Consider the following 21,536-nt stretch of genomic DNA (forward strand, 5'->3'; position numbering starts at 1 on the left):
ACCCAGGCGCTCCCGTGGTGGATAGGCTTTTTAATGCACTGATGGAGCCTATTAGCTAGGATCTTGTTGAGAATCTTAGCATCCATATTCATCCGGGATATTGGTCTGAAATTCTCCTTTTTGTCCAGTCTTTGCCTGGTTTGGGGATCAGGTAATGCTGGCTTCATAGAAAGAGTCTGGAAGTTTTCCTTCTGTTTCGATTTTTTGAAACAGCTTCAGGAGAATAGCTATTATTTCTTCTTTGAATGTTTGGTAGAATTCTCTAGGGAATCCCACTAGGTCCTGGGCTCTTGTTTTTGGGAGGTTTTGATCACTGCTTCAATCTCGCTACAAGATATTGGTCTATTCAGGTTGTCAATTTCTTCCTGATTGAGTTTTGGAAGTTTATAGGTTTCCTGGAATGTATCCATTTGTTCTAGGTTGCTTACCTTACTGGTATATAACTGTTGATAATAATTTCTGATGATTATTTCTATTTCCTTACTGTTAGTCGTGATCTCTCCCCTTTCATTTATAATTTTATTCATTTGGGTCCTGTCTCTTTTCTTTTGGATTAGTTTGGCCAGTGGTTTATTGGTCTTACTGATTCTTTCAAAAAACCAGCTTCTAGTTTCGTTGATGTGTTCTACTGTATCTCTAGTTTCTACCTCATTGATTTCTGCTCTAATCTTGGTTATTTCCCTTCTTATGCGTGGGGTTCACTTAATTTGTTGTTGATGTTATAGTTCTTTAAGGTGTAAAGAGAGCTAGTATATTCTGGATTTTTCAATGTTTTTCAGTGAGGCTTCATGGCTATGTATTTCCCCCTTAGGACCGCCTTTGCCATATCCCATAGGTTTTGGACCAATGTGTCTTCATTCTCATTGGTTTCTATGAACTGTTTAAATTCTTCTTTGATTTCCTGGTTGATCCAAACATTCTTAAGCAGGGTGGTCTTTAGCTTCCAAGTGTTTGAATTCCTTCCAAACATTTCCTTGTGGTTGAGTTCTAATTTCAAAGCATTGTGGTCTAAGAATATGCAGGGAATAATCTCAGTCTTTTGGTACTGGTTGAGACCCGATTTGTGACCCCGTATGTGGTCTATTCTGGAGAAAGTTCCATGTGCACTTGAGAAGAATATGTATTCTGTTGTTTTAGGGTGGAATGTTCTGTGTATATCTATGAGGTCCCATCTGGTCCAATGTGTCATTCAAAGCTCTTGTTTCTTTATGATTTTCTGCTTGGATGATCTATTACTGAGAGTGGTCTGTTAAGATCCCCTACTATTAATGTATTCATATTATTATGACTCTTTATTTTGATTAAGAGTTGGCTTATGTAGTTGGCTACTCCTGTATTGGCGGCATAAATATTTACAATTGTTTGATCTTCTTGGTGGACAGACCATTTAAGAATGATATAGTGTCCTTCTTTATCTCTGACTACAGTCTTTAGTTTAAAATCTAATTTATCTGATATGAGAATTGCTAACCCAGCTTTCTATTGAGGCCCGTTGGCGTGAAAGATGCTTTTCCATCCCTTCACTTTCAGTCTGGATATATCTTTAGGTTCCAAATGGGTATCTTGTAGACAGCATATGGATGGGTCCTGTCATTTTATCCAATCTGCAACCCTGTGTCATTTTATGGGAGCATTAGGCCATTCATGTTGAGAGTGATTATTGAAAGATATGTTTATTGACATCACATTGCCAGTGAAGTCCTTGTTTCTACAAATTGTCTCTGTAAATTTCTGTTCTATGTCATTCTTGGGTTCCTTCTTCTTTTATTGAACCCCCTTAATGTTTCTTGTGCCAGCTTGGTGGTCACATACTCTTTTAAACCTTGCTTGTCTTAGAAGCTCTTTATTTCTCCACCCATTGTGAATGTCAACTTTTCTGGATAAAATATTCTTGGCTGCATGTTCTTCTCATTTACTGAATATGTCTTGCCGGCCCTTTCTGGCTTGCCAGGTTTCTGTGGACAGGTCTGACATTATTCTGATGGACCTTCCTCTGTATGTGAGGAATCTCTTCCCCATATCTGCCCTCAGAAGCTCTTGTCTAAAATTATGATTCATCAGTTTCACAATGAAGGATAAACTCGAAATGGGTAAAAGACCTCAACATGAGGCAGGAATTTATCAAAATCCTAGAGGAGAACATAGGCAGTAACCTCTTCAACATTGGCCACAGCAACTTCTTTCAAGACACATCTCCAAAGGCAAAGGAAACAAAGCAAAAATGAACTTTTGGGACTTCACCAAGATCAAAAGCTTCTGCACAACAAAGGAAACAGTCAACAAAACAAAGAGACAGCCCACAGAATGGGAGAAGATATTCACAAATGACACTACAGATAAAGGGCTGATATCCAAGATCTATAAAGAACTTCTCAAACTCAACACACACAAAACATAAATCACGTCAAAAAATGGGCAGAAGATATGATAGACACTTCTCCAAAGAAGATATACAAATGGCTATCAGACACATGAAAAACTATTCATCATCATTAGCTATCAGGGAAATTAAAACCAAAACTGCATTGAGATTCCACCTTACACCAAGGTGTAGAATGGCCAAAATTAACAAGATGGTAAACAAGTATTGGAGAGGATGTGGAGAAAGGGGAACTCTCATACACTGTTGGTGAGAATGCATGTTGGTGCAGCCACTTTAGAAAACAGTGTGGAGATTTCTTGGGAAATTAAAAATAGAGCAACCCTATGGCCCTGCAATTGCACTATTGGGTATTTACCCCAAAGATAGAGATGTAGTGAAAAGAAGGGCCACCTGTACCCCAATGTTCATAGTAGTGATGGCCACAGTCATGGACACATATTGTCCACATATGTGTCCATAAAAGAGGACACATATTGCATGGAGCACTGGGTGTGGTGCATAAATAATGAATCTTGGAACACTGAAAAAAAAATAAAATAAAATTACACCAAAAAAAAGAAAAAAGCCAAGGTACTTATTTATGTAGACATCAGACCCTGGGGCTTATGATCGAAGTGGGACATGTAGAATGCTGGAATCATGTTCATTTTGTGTCCAGTACTTAGAGAGATAAACAGAAGACCTTTGAAAATATGCAGTAAAAAGTATGCTAGATAAGGAAAAGAAAATCTGGACTTTTGTATTTGGTCTGCAACAACTACCTTTATGTTTTAAAGCAAGTTATTCAACTCTCTTGGCCTCAATTTTCTTCCTAGATTAAATGGAAAGGTAATTTGTTAAGGTTCCTATTGATGCTAACATTTTATGCTTATATATACGTATTTATATAGAAATATAAACATATTTATAAAATACTTATAAAACAAAACCACAGGTGTTGATCAGTGACTTCCAGTGTTGTCATCTTAGTGACTCTTTGTTATTATGTGGTATCTACACATGACATTTATTTATGGTTATAGTTGGGTGCCTCATTAAATATATGGATGTATAGTGAGTCCAAGCTTGAGTTATTATGTGGTTGCCCTGTAGAAGCTAGGCTAATCTGGGATGATACTAGCAGAGAAAGACTTTTTCATGATCATGTTGTTGGAAGCCTCCTCTGGTGATCAGGGTTATGTGGTACAGATTGTGAGCACTGGGGTTGGTAGGGATCAACCCCTTCCTCATACCCATACATGTAACCATAGCTCCCCACGATGACACAAGAAAGAAGAATCACAATGACAGAAATGACAGGGTGACATATGGAATAGAAAGACACATTATAATCTGGAAGACATGTCGTTGATTGCCCATAGGGAAGACTTATATTTTTAGCAGCACTAAAACTTAGCCCAAATAAGAAGGCCTGTGTCACTGTAGAAAAATATCCTGGACCCTTTTGTTATTGTCAGGGATTTGGGGCGTATAACACAAAATGGCATTTTTAAGACAAGTGGTAGATATCTCTGGCTCTTGGTGCCCTCCAGCCTTATCCTGCATCCTCGCCATCCCTCCGCCCACCCCCACGGCTTACGTGCACATTGCTCCCATCCTGCTCCTTTTAACTCTTTCTTTCACCTGCCAGAGGCTGATGGCACTCACGAGTAATATTTAAGTGTGTTAGAAGTCTCTCACAGGGGGCGCCTGGGTGGCTCAGTGGGTTGGGCCGCTGCCTTCGGCTCAGTCATGATCTCAGGGTCCTGGGATCGAGTCCCGCATCGGGCTCTCTGCTCAGCGGGAAGCCTGCTTCCTCCTCCTCTCTCTCTGCCTGTCTCTCTGCCTACTTGTGATCTCTCTCTGTCAAATAAATAAATAAAATCTTAAAAAAAAAAAAAAAAGAAGTCTCTCACAGGAAGGAGGCTATTTTTAAAAACTTTTTTTATTAGTGTAAGGGTACAGCTAAGTGAATTCTCACAAACGGCATCTGCTCTGTAACCAGCACCTCCCTCGTTCCAAAAGAGAAAGTCACCTGCCTCCTAGAAGCCATTCTTACCTCTGTTCCCATTCCATAGCTTCTTCCAAGGGTAGCCATCATTCTGACTTCTAATGGGATAGATGAAATTTGTCTGTTTTGAACTTCATATAAATGGAATCGCACAGTAGGTATTCTCTTGTATCTTTTGCTCAATATTTGTGAGATTCACCCATATGGGTGTGTGTCACTGTGGTTTGTTCATTTTCATGGCCGTGTAGTATTGCATGTAAGATATGCTACCTTCTATTTGTCCATTCTATTCTTAGTGGGTATTTGTAACATTTTTGCATTTTAGCTATTATGAATAGTGTTTCCTGGATCATTCTGGTACTTAACTTTGGGTAAATATGGATATGCATTGGGTATAAAACCTGGCCATAGGGAATGTATGAGCTCAGCTTCTATAGATGCTGTGAGGGCACTATTTTACAAGTGCCTTTTATAGGCCAAGAACTTGCTGTAACATCTTGCTGAGTCTTCACAGACTCCTTTCAGGATCTTATTATTGAGCTTGTGCTATTGCCCAAGACATTGAGGTTTAGAAGGGTTATATAAATTGTGCAAGGCCCGTTATTGTTTGGGCTGGAGCAAAGTTTAAAACCCAGACTGACTTGACTTCAAAGTCTTTTTTTTTTTTTAATGATGCCCTCCCATAAGCTTCTGATCTCTGATTTAGAACCATGCTAGACTATTTTCATATAATTTAAGGATAAATGGCAGTGGCTTTCCAAGCAACGCGGTTTTATTGGTAGCATTTCTAGCTATAAAAACCTTTGATGTGTGTATTGCATAGAAATGCTGGCAAAAGGAGAGGATGCAAGATGTTAGAAATCTGTGTTTTCTTTGTTCTATGGTGAGGAAGAGATGGCTACCTGTTCCCCAAAAGTCTGAACTCCTTTTTCCTAGTGTGGAGTTGTTGCTGGCAAACCAGGAACTACATTTCATATCTTTCTTGTATCTAGTGGGACCATGTGACAGTTTCTCACCACAGGAATGTGAGTGATAGTGATGTGTTTTATCTCCAGGGATAAGTAGTTGAAAGCAGGTGTTCCTTCTTCTCTGTCTTTTTTTCTACACAACAGACAGATACAGAGGATTCAGCATGGGCCTTTGAGTCCATGGTGATGCCTGAGCCATCAAGGAGCCTGGGTTCCAAATTACTGCTTGAAAGAGAGGAGAGCTACCTGCCAATCAGGAATGCCCATTTTGGGGACACCTGAGTGTCTCAGTAGGTTAACTATCTGCCTTTGGCTCAGATAATGATCTCAAGGTCCTGGGATTAAGCCTCACATTGGGCTCCCTGCTTAGTGGGGAGTCTGCTTCTACCTCTCCCTTTGCTCCTCCCACAACTCATGTGTACCCATATGCTCGCTCTCTCGCTCTCTCTCAAATAAATAAAAGGATGAAATCTTAAAAAAAAAAAAAAAAGAATGTCCATTTAGACTTTACATGAGTGAATGATCAAGTTTTTTTGTGTTAAGCCTCTGAGATGTAGGGGCTTATTTGTTACAACAGCTACCATTACCTTAATTAATAAGTCAGAAAAATCTCCACATTCATTCCACCACTTCCTTCTGCTTTCATCATTTGGATTCTGGTACTTCTTCCACAAATGAAACCTTGAATACTTATTCCCACCTCTCTTTACTGGCCAGGATCATAGGAATTAAATGCTCTGCTTTGCAGGACCTTGATCCTATTATCTTTGTGAGTCATCTCAGTCCTATTATTTATTGCATATGCTGTGACAGTGTCATGTAATTTTATGTAATTCAGCCTTTGAAATTCTTTGTTCTTCGTGAAGGAAGCCATTATGGACAGGGGGGGAAAAAGGTCTTTTCATGGCAACAATGGAAAATTTAGTGGAACCTCTTTTTATATATAACCATGTATTTGTACAACTCTTATGCTTTTCAAACTCTAACCCACACAGAAATTGTATGACATAGAACAGGCAGCTTTTATTATCTACATTGGGCAATTGAAGAAAATGAAGTGCACAGAGGCTCAGTCATGCTGGACTAGAAGCCAGACTTGGGACTCCAGTCCACTGCCCTTTTGGCTCCTCTCTGATGCCCCGGTGTCTGTCCAGAGTCAGGAAATTATCACAGAATTGAGCAGATTACATTATGACAGGCTACTATATTTGGGATTCTTCAGTGTAGGTTTGAGAAATCAGTAATTTAAAGAAATCAATGATTTCTCAAGAATTTCTTTAAAGGTGGTGTCTTGTGGGCTAAATTTACATGTTAGTCCCCAAAGCTTAATTAGCCTGTCATGGGGCTGCGATGTTCAGCGGTGTAGATTGGACACTATATAACCATATCTGGCAGCTCATACAGTCTTGTAATGGATAAGACAAATGCCACAAGATCCAGGTAAGGGTTTGGCACATTCTAGGCACAGGTCTGAGTCCTGTATCTGTAGTTATAAACACTTCTTCTTTCCTTCTGCTTCAAGACTATGAAACTAGCAAGTTTCCCAACTTCTGATGCCCATCATCTCTTCCTGCCCACCCATCTTTCCTATTTCCAGATTCACTCTGGCTGCTTGCCATAACGTCTTATGGAAATGTTCCTTCCTTGGTTTGCCCCTCCACCAAGATTTGCCCTCCTTTCTCTGCTGACTTCTTCTCTTTGTAGGTTCCCGTTCTTTCCAAGGCTCCCCATCCTCACCTTTCATATGAACTTCAAGATGATTGACCAAACCATGGAGTTCTTGATTCTTAGTACCCTTCTCATGAGGTACAGTCCCATCACTGTTTGTCTGTCATGAACCCCTCCTGTGGAATGCCTTCCCTAATCCCACCCACTCTTCTAAGCCCTTCTTGAGCCTGACTATCTACATTCAGGGTTCCTCCAACCCTCTAAACACTGTCATGTGATGTCATGGAGGAGTTCTTCATCGGAATCAGAAGCCCTGGGTTCTGTCATGACACATACATGCATCCCATGGCCCTGGGCAAGTAAGTCACTTAGCTCTTCTAACTCTCAGTTTCGATTTCTATAAAATGAGGGTATTTGGCTCCTGACCTCAAAGTTCCTTTCCAGACAGCAATTCTCTTAATTTATGCTTGATTTAAACTGATGGGATCCAACCAATTTTGGGCACATGCCCTATGTAATTTTCCCATAAACTCAAGCACACTCAGAAAATCTTGGTCCATTTCCTGGAAGTAAGTACCAATGGATCCAAATCAGCTGAGGTTTTGGGGGAATAATTAAGTCATGCATTTATCCCTTCATCAGCATATGTTTATTGATTGTATTAGTTATCTATTGCTGTACAACAAGTTGCCTTTAAACTTAGCCGCTTAATACAACAAACATTTATTATTGCACAGTTTCTGTGGGTTGGAAATCTGTGCATGGCTTAGCTGGGTCCCCCGGCTCCGAGTCTGTTACAAGGCTGAAATCAAAGTGTTGGCCAGAACTGCAATCAACTCAAGGCTCAACTGGTAGAGAATTTGTTTCCAAACTCATTTATATGATTGTTGGCAGGATTCAGTGCCTCATAGGCCTCATAGGCCTCATAGGTCTGTGGGGCTCAGTTCCTTGCTGGTTGTTGGCCAAAGCACTCCCTCACTTCCTTGCCACACAGACCTCTCCATGGGGCATTTCAAAACATGGCAACTTGCTTCTTCAGAGCAAGCAAGCAGGCAATAAGACCCAGGAAGAGCAAGACAGAAGTCAGTCTTCTGTGACCTGATCTGGAAAGTGACATCCTGTCACTTTTGCTTTATTCTCTTTATTAGTCGAGGCCAACAAATAGCCATCTGCTTTTTCCATTGAATTGTGAGCTAATTGAAAAATCAGAAAAGTAGGTGAGGCAGATGGGAGGATGAAAACGCCGACATTTCTTGCTTAACATTGGTTTTCTGTTAATGAAATCGGATATTCTGCCCAAAAATGTTAAAGGAGCTCTTTTCCAACTATTTTAAAATGGGAGAAATTACCATGCATTACCGGTCTCCCTCCAGCCCCCAACCACAACCTAGTCACATGAAAATGCCCATATGCAAAGAACAAATTGTCATCTCATAGGGTAGAATGCTTAAAACATTTGCTTTGTTGACACCAAATAATTAATATGGTTGTTAACAAGCAGTTGCTTTGTCTACAGCCATGTTCTTTCTTAGTGCCAGCAATATTCTAGCCACAGAACCCCTTTTCTGACACTCTGCAGCACTTCAAAATATCTGTGTGTGCTTCTGATCCCTCTAAACTTGATTTCTTCTAAATGCCAATTGCATTAAGAGTGAAACTTGAGGTGTTTCCCGTACACTCTTTTGTTAAAAAAGGTTGTATTGATTTTTAAGGCATAAATGTAATTTTCTTAATACAACCCTCATTCCACTGAAATGTACGTAGGTGAAGTTGGATATTAAAAGCCAAGAGGCATTTTCTTGAGAAAACATTAACCAAAGACACATTCTATGTGGTATACATGTGTCACTTTTATTGTAAATAGTACTGCTATTGGAAAATGTGATTTATATCTATGGGTGAGCTGGCTCTAAAATTCTGCTGCTCTAGACTTAGACTTGTCTGTTGAGTCATAGATCGTGCTGGAGAACCGTGGGCTTTCCCTGTAGGGAAATGTTGAAAACATTTCCTCCATGGCAAACATTTCCATTATGTTAAAAACATATGACAAGACCAGAGCACAACATGCAATTTTGGAGGATTGGCCATCCCCCAAAAGAAAGGAAAGAGGAGACCGGGTGTTGGGGGGGTGGTGGTTGGGAGCAGGAAAACACCTTCAAACTCCACAATCAGTTTCAGTTACTTTTCCTGTCCAGAGAGGGGCAGAGAAGAGCCAGAAGGGATACCCTAGTGAGGTCCCTCCACATGTAAAGAAACCAAGTTTGGGAAACAAGACCCTTTCCACAAACCCTGTGTTGTAGGTTCTGATGGTTTCCATGCACAAGACTCACAAGGGCGTCGCATTCCGGGCGCTGCTCTCGTTACTGCCATTGGAGGCGGGGGGACTGAGGTTGAAGAGGGTAAACAACACATCAAACGAATAGGACCAGGAACAGAAGGAACAGACAGTGACACATTTGAGACTTACACCCAGGCCTTTCCATTGCTGAAGCCTGTATTTTTAACCACAGAGTAACAATACCTTACCATTTTGCTTGACTCTTGACTGTAACCGGAAATGGAATGTTGCTGAATTTTTAGCTGGTGAATTTTGGTGAATTTTAACTGGCAAAAATTTTCATCCACATTTCTAGGGTCCATTTTTGTTTCCCTCTTTGTCCAGATTAGAAGCTCTCCTTTGCTTAAGTTATGTTCAGTGGTAGACGGATCTTGTCAAGTTTTAACAGGAATATTTAATTTCAGAACTTTAGAGATCATCCCTCTTTCATCCTTCTCCTGTCTCTTCTGTGCTCCATAGCCATAATTATGTTCTGAAATGCAAAATCAATTCTGTCTCTCCCCTGCTTAAAACCTTGTAATGGTGTGTCATTACTTAGAAGAGAAATCCCAAGATCCTTTAAGCAGGCATGTGACTTTATCTTTTCATCCCAGCTTTTCTTTCCGTCTCATTTCTCATTCCCATCCCAGAATAAGATCCAAGCTTTTTAAACTGTCTGCAGCTGGTATAGTTTCTCTCTGAAGGAGGACATGGAATGCTAAGAGTTTTGACTGAATGATTTCATAAAAATATAACCACAGAATCAGAGATGTCCAAAAGGCCTCAAATGCATCCCCAGCTTGCGCCTCCTCAACCACCTGAAGTATCCCTGATATGAGCTGCTGTTAAGACTGTTTCTTAAAAGGGGTACCTGGATGGCTCAGTTGATTAAGTCTCTGCCTTCGGCTCAGGTCATGATCCCAGGGTCCTAGGATGGAGCCCCACATCATGCTCCCTGCTCAGCAGGAAGTGTACTTCTCTCTTTCTCTCTCCTTCTGCCTTCCCCCTGCTCGTGCTCACTCTCTTTCTCAAATAAATAAACAAAATCTTTTTTTTTTAAAGACTGTTTCTTAAAAATCTGGAGTTCCCAGTCATAAGTCTCAAGGCTTTTATTGGGTTTGGAGGCAATCAGGGGCTTTCAGCAAAGCAGTGGGCTGTGTGTTTGTCCAACCAAGTGGGAAAGGAGACTACTGTTTGCAGAATTCTGAACAACTTCAAGGGGAAAGAAGCTGGGGAGGTAAAAAAGCTGGAATCCAAAAAAGCCATCTCCTCACTAGGGCTAGAGAGGAAAGATGTAAAATCAGCCTCAGTTCATTTTTAGTCTGAAGATTGGGGTCCTCTTGTCCCCTTGGTCAACCCACAGACTGGATGGAGCTAGGATAAAGACGGAACTTTGAGGTTGATTTGCAACGTAGTGTTGCCTCGCCGCTTCATTCACAGTTTGCCAAATCAGTCCCCAGAGCCATTAAGAAAATTTCTGAAAGAGGGAACCAAATGAGAGCACATACTGAGTGTTACCTTGATGCCTCCCAGGGCCCTTTAACAGGACCTTTTTGCTTATTTTGCTGTGTGAGGCTCAGATATTTGTAGTCTGTAAACCTTACATGTGAGCCCATTTTAATGATACTGGTGAGCAAAAAAGAAAAAAAAAATTAGGTCCATCCAAGGCTTTCCTGAGATCAATACCATAATTACATTTTAGACCCTCCAGGTATTAATTTTCTACTTTCTTTCAGAAAAGCAATTCCATTTTCCTAGCATGGTCTCTTAGAAATAATGCTACTTCTCCATGGCTTTTCTGAAAATTTTTTCCCCTGAGGGAGAAGGAAAGGCAAGCTTTCGGTTTTCACCTTTGCTTCTGTAGCCCTTCTCCCTTTTAAACTGAGTGTTCACTGATACTCTAAGACGACTATGCACAGTGAAAGGGCTGATGTGAAAATATTTTATAATGTTAATAGCTTGAATGTAAGCCATTTTCAGTGCTTTCTGACACTCCTTGCTTTCATTATCTTATTTGGCAAATATTAATTGTGTTGTCTAAAAATAATACTAGTAATATTTGTTGAACACTTGTTAGGGGCTAATGATTGTTCTAAGCGCTTGATGTGAACTAATTTAAATCTCATTAGAACTTCATAAACTAGGTACTGTTTACACATTAAGAGTTAAAAACAGAGAGAGTGTGAAACCTTTGCCCAAAGGCTCACCGCTAGTAAAGGCAGAACTAAGATTTGATCCAAGGGAATCTCACGGCGGCACCTGTATGCTGAAGCAGTAAGCTTTGTTTAGCTGAATCTGTGTGTTCCTTACACTGAGCCAGGCACCTGGGAGGCTACAGAAAATGAGACACAGTTGGTGCCTCGACTGGGTTGAATACTGTTCCCCCAAAATTCATGTCCTCTTAGAACCTCAGAATGGAACTTCCTTGGAAATAAGATCTTAACAAGGAAATTAGTTAAGATGAAGTCATACTGGATGAAGAAGGGCCTTATGAGGTGCCCTTATAAAGAGAGGGAGATTTGCAGACAGGCCGGCAGAGGCAAGAAGGTCATGTGAAGATGGAGGCAGAGACCAGAGTGATGCAACTACAAGCCAAGAAACCCCCAGGACTGCCAGCACCAGCAGAAGCTAGGAAGAGGCAAGGAAGGACGCTTCCCTAGAGCCTTCAGAGGAAACATGGCCTGCTTGACACCTTGATTTCATGTTTACAGCCACCAGAACTAGAAGAGAATACATTTCTGTTTTCTTAAGCCACCAGCTTGTGATGATTTGTTACAACAGCTTTAGGAAACTAATAGAGTGCCCTTGCAAGTTTCATAGGGGAAATGGATAAGGAAATGGATAACTTAAAATGATACGATAAAATCTCAAGATAAATATGCAATGTATATTATTTATATATTTATATATACATATATATACATATATACTTATATATACAATATATATAAATGATATGATAAAATCTAAAAATAAATATTAAATGTATATTTTATGTACCCAACATGATAGTTGTGTATATATAACTGTATATAACTATATATCCAACATGATAATTTTTTATATTGAAGAAGCAATTTACTGTGGTGACAAAGAGCACGGATTGCGCAGAAAGACAGACTGACCTTGAATCTTGGCTGCGACAACTTATAAGCTGTGTGCTCTCTGCAAGTTACTTTACCTCTCTGTGCCTCACTTTCCTCTTCAACAAAATAGGTTTTGCAGATCTTTGACATTTGTGGTTTTATTTTATTTCTATAGCAGCCTTGAAAGGGGGTAAGTGCAGCAAATATCATCATCCTCATCCTCCAGACATTGCCTAGGGTTGCATAACTAGTACTCTGATGGCTGGCGTTGCCTCTGTGACTGTAACCAATCCCTTAACTGTGCTAGGTTTCAGTTTCCTTGTCCATAAAATGACGATGATGTTGGTGGTGATGGTTGTCATACACCGAAGGCCTGCTCCATGCTGGGGTTTCTAATGGGAAACCATTATTCTTCTCTGTTACATTGTAGGAGAATAAACTCAGGTTATGGGAGAAAATTGCTCAAGACCACAGAGCCTATGATCACAAGATAATCTGGCAGAATTTATGTGCAAATGATTTGTAAACTGTACTGGTGCTGCCCAAATGTGAATTATATACAGTAAAAGCTCTCCTAACAACTTCCTTCTACTGGCCCTGATTATGCCAACTTAAACTTTTTCAACACTTAAATCAGGAAAATGTTTTCCTTTCTGTATTAGGGCAAAGTGAAACAATAAAAACTCTCTTGTCTCCTTTTACCCAAGAAGTTTGTTTAGATTGTCTCTTGATATGATCTTCTTGTATTTACTTTTCACTTGTAGGTTTTCAATGTCTAGATGATATTTTAAAATTACAGTAGAGAAAAATAAAAATAAAATTACAGTAGTTACCATAGACCACACAAGAATAGACTCCACTCATAGGTGATAGGTTCAGAATGGCCATCATTAGTGAAATAAAACATTAATTCAAGGTGGGTAGGAAAGGAAATGAGAACTAATATTTTCTCACTACCCATTATGTGACAGATACCAATCAGTTTAGTCCTTACCTACAATTGTATGAGGTAGACATTATTATGTTCCAGTTTACAATATCTTTAGTACTGGGACATTAAAGCTTTGCCTAAGGACACCTTACAAATATGAGGCAGAGGGAGAATTTGAACTCAGATCTGATTCCACAAACTGTGCCTTTACAACCATGCTACCTGCCTTCGAGAAGAATGGGCAAATAATGACATGGAAGTAGAACTAATAGAAAGGAGACAAACTGCCCTAACTTTCCCTACCAGGGATACATGGAGAAAAGCTCATGGGTGTATTTGGAAAGGAACCAGGATAGAATTGAGGGGATTTTGTCACTTTAACACTCTGGGTCTTGGTCCTGTTAAGATCTGATATTAATAGTCAAATGACAGGTAAGCATTAAATTTGAATTGTGATCTGTCAAAAAAATTATCTGAAACTTGGAAATAGACCAAAAAAAAAAAAAAAGTTGCAGGTGCTCTTTCAGTGCAGTGCTGGGCTTGACATTGTATTGTCTGGCCTATTTAACCACTCCATAGAAGCAGATGTGAACTTGTAGAATTTTGTCCAGTAGAAGTGCAAATAATTTCTGTCTAAAGAAGAAATAATCCCAAAGGTTACTGATTATGGGCCTATTGGACAAAACTGGTTTTGTGTCTAAGTCTTGAAACTTGCCCTGGTAGTGCTTGTAAATACCTAACTTCCCAAATGTCTTTGGACTGGTTTTAACATTTTACTACTTTTTATGAGTTATTAAATTAAATATAATTTTTGACATGTTAATTTTATATTTGCCTGAGTGTCATGATTTTATCTTTTTGGAAATTATGCTTTAAAAATATTTAGCCACAAAGCCTCAAATCTGCAACATTTTCTGGAATCTGAGCTTCCGCTTCCTCTAAGAGACACAATAATGGTACTGGAAGTTGAGACTGCTGCCTGGAATTTTGGGCTCCTCAGGCCAGCAGACAAGGAAGGGGGTTACCGTACTAGCTGGAGTGACTTATCCTGACTATCAAGGGGAAACTGAGTCACTACTACATAGTGGAGGTAAAGGGAAATATGTTTGAAATGCCTGAGATTCCCTGGGGTACCTCTCAGAAACCCCATGTCTTAGAAGTTCCCCATCTTCTGATGAAAGTCAATGGGAAACTACAAAAACTCAATTCAGGCAGGATGGCATATATCTCAGACCCTTAAGGATCTGTAGAAATGGGGTTTTACAGAACATACTTTGGAAAATGCTTATCTACTGATTTCTTCATTGTTATAAACACAAAACCTGCTTGAGTTTTGAAAGCAATTTTTATGTGGCTGGCTAGTATTAGGATGCTTACTTCCATCTCCAAGCCTCCATGCAAACACTCAATTAACTCCTTACTAAGTATGAACTATTCAATATTCACTGAACAAATACTGTATTGATTGAACACCTACTAAGTGCCATGCACAGATCTAGAATCAGGGAATACAACAGGTATTGTATTGTAACCTGTGTTTCTATTTTCTCACATGAAACTGTCCTTAAAGTGTGTGTGTGTCTGTGTGTATGTGTGTGTGTATTTGTACACATGCCAATAAACACATAGAAGCATCAATTGGGAAGTGGCAAATGCTATGCAAAACATAAGGCATGAATGACAAATGGAGTATAATGCTTGGAGGGTACTAGTTTATACAGGGTGTCAGAGAAGTCTTCTCTGATAAGAAGACATTTGAACTGAGGCCTGAATTAAATGAGTGAATAAAAGCCCTGTATGTATCCAGAGCAGGTGTTGGTAAATTACTGCCCATGGGGCAAATTCGGTGTACCACCTGCTTTTGTAAATAAAATTTTATTGGGACACAGCTATACCTTTGTTGACATATCATCTGTGATTGCTTTCATACCATAATAGCACAGTTGAATAGTAGCAACAGAGATTGTCTTGTTTGCAAAGCCTACATAATTTACTGTCCTGCCTTTGAAAAGTTTTGCAACTCCTGGTCTAAGGAAAGAGGGTGCCAGGCAGAGGAAAGAGCAAACACAAAGCTCTCAAGTAGCAGTGTGGTTGGTATGTTTAAGCCCCTGCCAGTATGCCTGGAGGGAGAGGGGATAGGAGAGGGAGGTCAGACCATGTGGCCACAATGAAGATTCTGACTTATTCTCTGAGATGGAAAGCCATTAGATATTTAATCAGAGTGACATGATCTGATTTATGCCTTAAAAGGAACTTTCTGACTACTGTCTTTCATTTATCTCTTTTCCCTTTCTCACTACCCTGCCTCTACATCTTTTCCTTAGAAAGCAGAGGGGTAACTCAGGACATGATTATCCATTGGATCTAATGAAGTCTTGGTTAGTTCTGATCCTTGTTCATGAAAAGTCTCCAAGCTCTTGATTCTATTATTTTTGGGGACCTGGAACTTCTCATGAGGCTTCAGTCTGCAGGACTGACCAACCTATCCATTTCATGACCAGCCCTGGAACCTACCAGAAGAAGGCCAGTGTTACACACACCTCAAAAGAGCACCCCAGAGCTTTGCTCTCCTCTTTGAAGATATATTCACCCATTTATGAATCATTTGTGCCAAGGTGATAATGTTCTTCCTAAAGGCTGTCTCATGGTCTAAAAGTATCACATACATAGTACTTTAAGTTTGGGGAAAACAATATTACTTGTTTTTTTTTTAAGATTTTATTTATTTATTTTGAGAGAGAATGTGCAAGCAGGGGGAGGGGTAGAGGCAGAAGAGAGAGAATCTCAAGCAGACTTCATATTGAGTGCATAACCCAACATGGGACCCGATCCCAGGACCCTGAGATCATGACCTGAGCCGAAACCAAGAGTCAGACACTTAACCAACTCAGCCACCCAGGCACCCTATATTACTTGTGGGTTTTTTTTTTTTCAAAGATTTTATTTATTTATTTATTTGACAGACATCACAAGTAGGCAGAGAGGCAGGAAGAGAGAGAGGGGAAGTAGGCTCCGTGCTGAGCAGAGAGCCCTATGTGGGGCTCGATCCTAGGACCCTGAGATCATGACCTGAGCCGAAGGCAGAGGCTTAACCAACTGAGCCTCCCAGGTGCCCCTTACTTGTTATTTTTACAATGTGTCTGTGGGGTGCCTGGGTGGCTCAGTTGTTAAGCGTCTGCCTTCTGCTCAGATCATGATCCCAGGGTCCTAGGATTGAGCCCCACATTGGGCTTCCTGCTCTGCGGGAAGCCTGCTTCTCCATCTCCCATTCCCTCTGTTTGGGTTCCCTCTCTCACTGTGTCTCTCTCTGTCAAATAAATAAATAAAATCTTTAAAAAAATAAATAAAATGTGTTTGTACCAAAGGAGGAATATTGCATTTTTTTCTTATGTGGAGGGCATGTGTGACAATGTGAAGGTCATTTTCCTTCTTTCCAGAATGGAAATAACACCTCCTAAATTGAGTTCCGCTGGTCTTTTTTCACCCCCAGTATTGTTTTGGCCATCGAGTGCATAAGGTATCACTCTCTGTGAGGATATTCTTAATGCTGTATGTAGCATTTGAGTGATTTCTCTTAGGCATTTTCAACAGAAATCTTCTGTTATGCCCTTCTTTACCAAATTATTCTGTCATCCATGACGTTTTACTTTCTCAGCTTTTATTTTCCTAAACACAGTGTATATAGTGAACAGATGAGTCTGAGGAGTTAGGAAACAAATTATGCAGGATGCTCAACCCCCAATATGACAGGCGACTTTAGGTGAGGCATTTAACTCATGGAGCTTCTGTGTTATCTATTGACCAAAGGATGGATATTGATCCTTTGCATTTGGATACCTTGGACAATTATTAGAATTGAATGCTGTTGTGGACTTCAAAACATTTTGGTATGTTGAAAGCATATCATGCTTTGAGTATGAGGTTGTGGTGTTATCTTTAGTTCTACTTTGTAATCTATGAAGAGCATGCATTACTTGAATCATTTAAATTATACTTAGGAAAACCCAAATTGGTGAAAATAAGAAGTTTAAAGCAGAGGATGAAAGATTAAAAACAAATTGTATCTGGCAGACGTATGACTTATATTCATTCCACAAATTGGCTTTGGGCTTAAACTAGGAAATGCATAAATTTAAAAAAATCCTCAATAGATTTTTCTCCCCAAACTGTGAATCTTATCATAGGGAATTTTATGCTGTGTTTTGGATAGAGCTTTCTTATTTGATATTAATTGACTAAGCATATTGTAAAATGATACTCATTTAATCTTTATTGGAAAATTTGGTTTCAGAATTTGGCAGTTCTGTTCAGCAGCACAGATGAGGAGTTTAATGCTAACACTGGAAGGATTTTTAAAAATCTACAGCAAGTCTGGTTTATAACATTTGTTTGGGGCCAAGGTGTTTGAGAATGCCATAAAGAGTCTTAAGCCTTAAGTCATCTCAATCTGTTGTTAAAACCAAGTGAAAGGAATTGAAAAATGTTTAAAAGGCAAATCTCCCAATAATCCATTATCTGAAAAATTGTAGCAGTAGTTGGTTACTTCATGTCATTGCTTTGTTGGGAAAAACTTCTATAACTTGGTCGGTAGGCACTTCATACCCTCCCTCACCAACTTTTTCCTAGCTGTAGTAATAATACCCACTGGGCATTTCAGCTTTGGCAGACAGTACAGAGAACCCACAGAAACATAGCCACTTTCTTCCAGAAGCTTTGAATCTAATGAAAACTGGTAATTTCTCTTCCTCAGATCCATGATTTTATTCTTGAACTATTTCCTTCAAATACTATTATGAAAGAAAAACATCTTATATAAAAATCTCCAATAACATTATAGGGGAGTTATCTATTTTTCCAGAGTATGCAGCACTCAAAAACCTTTTCCCTGAGATTTTATCTTATTTATGTAATTCAAATAAGTGCACTGAAGAATTCTCCCCACTGAATGTAGATTAGAATCAGAGATAAGTCAAGAATCCATCAGGATATCTTTGCCTACTCAGTGGCTGGCAGATATGCTTAGAGGTGAGTCCTTTTAAAATCCTCTGAGGTGGGGACCACCCACCCAAAATTATATGGTACACACATTAATTAGATATGATTGTTTAGCTTATGATGACCCCCCAGGGTGCCTCCCCATCCCTCCATAAGCAACATAAGGGCTCTTCCTAAAAGTCAGACCCATGTTTGGAAGGCATTTTAGCCTCAGTTTACTATTTTTAGTGTGAGGAAGAAAAATGAGACCAAAGACTTTGCCTTATTTGTTTGGAAAGGAATGAGCAATCAGACAGAAATGATATTTTAGGAATGATACAAAAAACATAGCATTAATCTTGCCAAGATGAGGAATTGTGAAGCTTCCTTCCCAGTGGATAACCAATACTATTCATGATAATAATTTTACTATTATCTGTTAGTTATTGGAAATTCGCTGTGGTTACACACTGAGCTAATGGCTTTCCTTGCATTTTTCTCAGTTTATCATCTTAAAACTCTATGAAACCATAGCTCTTCAGAAAAGTCAGCTTATCCAAGATCACACTGTTGAGAGGTGGCCAAGTTCGTCTTTCTATCTGAAAAATTCCTGCTTTTAGCTATTCTACAATATTCCTCTCTACGGAAATGATTCAATATTTGAATGGGTTTCAAAGGCCATAAACATCAACTTAAAAATCTGCATCTTATCTGAAAATATTAATGATGGATATCTTTGGTTAAGTCAAATGTGTAAGGGGTTAAGGTGAATTTCCTCTGCTTCACTGAGGTTTTCAGCATTTTTTTTTTCATCATAGAACTCCATTCCTGACAAGACCAGGATAGCTAGGTGAACAGATTGTTCTTTTAAATTTCTTTTCATTTTGATATTTCACAATTCCTCAGTGTTCCTGGAACTTTTTCAGAGCTCATATGAAGTATCCAGTATTATATTCTGCCCACAGTGACTACCAGTAGTTCCACATCCTCATTTCTCTGTTTCTACAATGAGAATAATATTTTTTCTTTCTTCCTGGGGATGCTATACTATTATGTTAGGACATAACATCATAGCTGTAAGTGTTTTAAGTTTATGAGAAAAACCAGAAGCAAAAATCCAAGTTACCATTGTCACTTAACTTACTTTCATTGTGGTACAAGAATGGAAAGAATCTTAGGGAAGTTCTATGGCACACGTAGCTTTATTGAAATTGAACAAATATTTTTAATAATCCCTTTTACAGCACATGTAAAATTTAAGTTTTTCATTATATTTTTACAGGTTGTCTTTTATCTGAGTAAGCAAAAATACGTCTTTTTTTTTTTTTTTTCTTACTTAAAACATGTAGCCAGGATTCAAACCACGTAGCTCTGGTACCAAAAAGGCAACGGGTTATGAAAATCACAGTACAATTTTAAAATTCTTTAAGTTAGTTAAGGATGTTTAAAACAATATTCACTTGATTGACAGTAGAAATCATGGGTCATTTGACATTAAGACTAGTAGTTACACCTACAATGAGAGCAGAAATGGAAAGTTCAAGCTAATATGAGCTACACCATTCAGGACACACCATCTCCATAAATACTGTGGCCGAGAGGTTGCAATGGCTAAGTCACACTTGAGCAGTTAAAGTCACATGTAAATATAGCCAAAGCGAAAAAAATACAGTGTGCTGATAGGGATCTAAAATAAATGGGCACTTATTTTCAAGAGGGTATACTATCAAACCAATTACACAACACACAATTTAAACCCTCAAATTACATTTAGGAAAGAAAAATAATATTAAACTGCACACCTACACGGACAGTAAAGTAGAAATATGTTCTTTGTGGTTGGTGTTTCTTTTTTGTTGTTGTTTTCTCAATAAGTAGAAATAATTTACGACCCACAAAAGGATTTCTCAGGTGAAACACTAATTACAGACATTGTAAAGAACGTAGCTCAGAGTACTTGTTTTAAAAACGAGGCAGCATTTTCCTGAAAAAGTTTGGTCCTTGACTCACTATAGGCTAGTCACTATGGTCAGATGGTAAGCATTTTCTGCGCGTGTGTGTGTGTGTGTGTGTGTGTGCGCACGCGCACGCATGTGTATGTGGTTTAAGCTAACTTTTCTGTACCAGAATTAGTCAAAACCAAACCAAACCAAAGACAAATAGCGTTTCAAGAACTTGACCTTGCATCTCATGTCTAATTAATACATCATCTGAAAGAACAATGCTAAAGACTATGAAGGGAATTATGCTCACGTGATTCTGCAACACCTTAATTTTGTGCAAACATTTTCCTTCATTGCCCAGATAACTTATCTTTATTCATGTAGGTGCCAGGAAACCTGCCCTCATGATCTTCCCGCCCCCCCTCCCCCAGTCTCCTCCTCTGTCAAAGTGATATAAAGACAATTTCACTGTGTATTTACAAGCACAACAGTTAGGCAAGAAAGTCCAGGGTCTGAAGGGCACATCTATTTCTTGTGGACATCTTCATGCCTAATGATCTTGTATGTGATCCAGTAAAAGATGTTGAAAATGAGGAAGGCCAATGGGAAGGCAGCTCGAGATATTGTGTCAATTCTTTTTGCCCGGTCTACAAACTTCTTCTTGATGGCATCTGCATCTTTTGGAGGTTGTGGGAGCGGGTTGGCAGGTGTGGCCTTGACAGCTGTTCCGTCCTTCACTTGGAGGCAGTGACCCATCCCATAACCACTGAAATTAAAACGACTTTCACGAGTAACATCTTCTTCCTGGGAGAATAAAGACAGAGGAAGCACAGATTGGTTGTCAGTCAAATCAGATGGAAGATGCTTAAAATTCTTCAGAAGTAAAAGGATAAATCACAGTTAACTGGTAGTGTGGGAGGCTTTTGGAATGTGGAGTTCTCTTTCAAGTTCAATTCAATTATTCATGGAACAGACACAGTTCATTAACTTTTAGGCTGAGAAATTAAGAGTTAGAATAACGACTTTGTGGTCATTTTAATTAAGAAACAGAAACACTTATATTTAGCACTGACTTTCCCAAAATCTAGTTTATTAATCCATAACTTTGAGTGGACTGGTTTAAAGCCAAGCCTCCAAATCCAAATATTATATCCTACATCTATATAGAGTTCCCTTCATTCATTTACTCACTTTTGCATCATTCAGTCATTCAGAAAATCATTTGCTGAACCCCTGCTATGTACCTGGCATTGAGCTAGGAATTTTTAGTTTTGTG

The 21,536-nt window shown here is 39.2% G+C and overlaps 2 protein-coding genes across 4 annotated transcripts in view; one reads left to right on the plus strand and one right to left on the minus strand.

The window, feature by feature from the left end:
* Positions 1-21,536, plus strand: part of FANCB (FA complementation group B) — a 366,354-nt gene that overhangs the window by 132,687 nt on the left and 212,131 nt on the right. The gene's annotated exons all lie outside the window — the stretch shown is intronic.
* Positions 19,512-21,536, minus strand: part of GLRA2 (glycine receptor alpha 2) — a 180,270-nt gene continuing 178,245 nt past the window's right edge. For all 3 annotated transcript variants that reach the window (XM_082717025.1, XM_082717024.1, XM_082717026.1), the window contains one exon: positions 19,512-21,064. In XM_082717025.1, coding sequence (XP_082573151.1) covers positions 20,786-21,064 — 279 coding nt within the window. In that variant the 3' untranslated portion in view covers positions 19,512-20,785. The remainder of the gene's footprint in view (positions 21,065-21,536) is intronic.

This window comes from Mustela nivalis (genome assembly GCF_964662115.1).
Source record: "Mustela nivalis genome assembly, chromosome: X".
NCBI classification, from domain to species: domain Eukaryota; kingdom Metazoa; phylum Chordata; class Mammalia; order Carnivora; family Mustelidae; genus Mustela; species Mustela nivalis.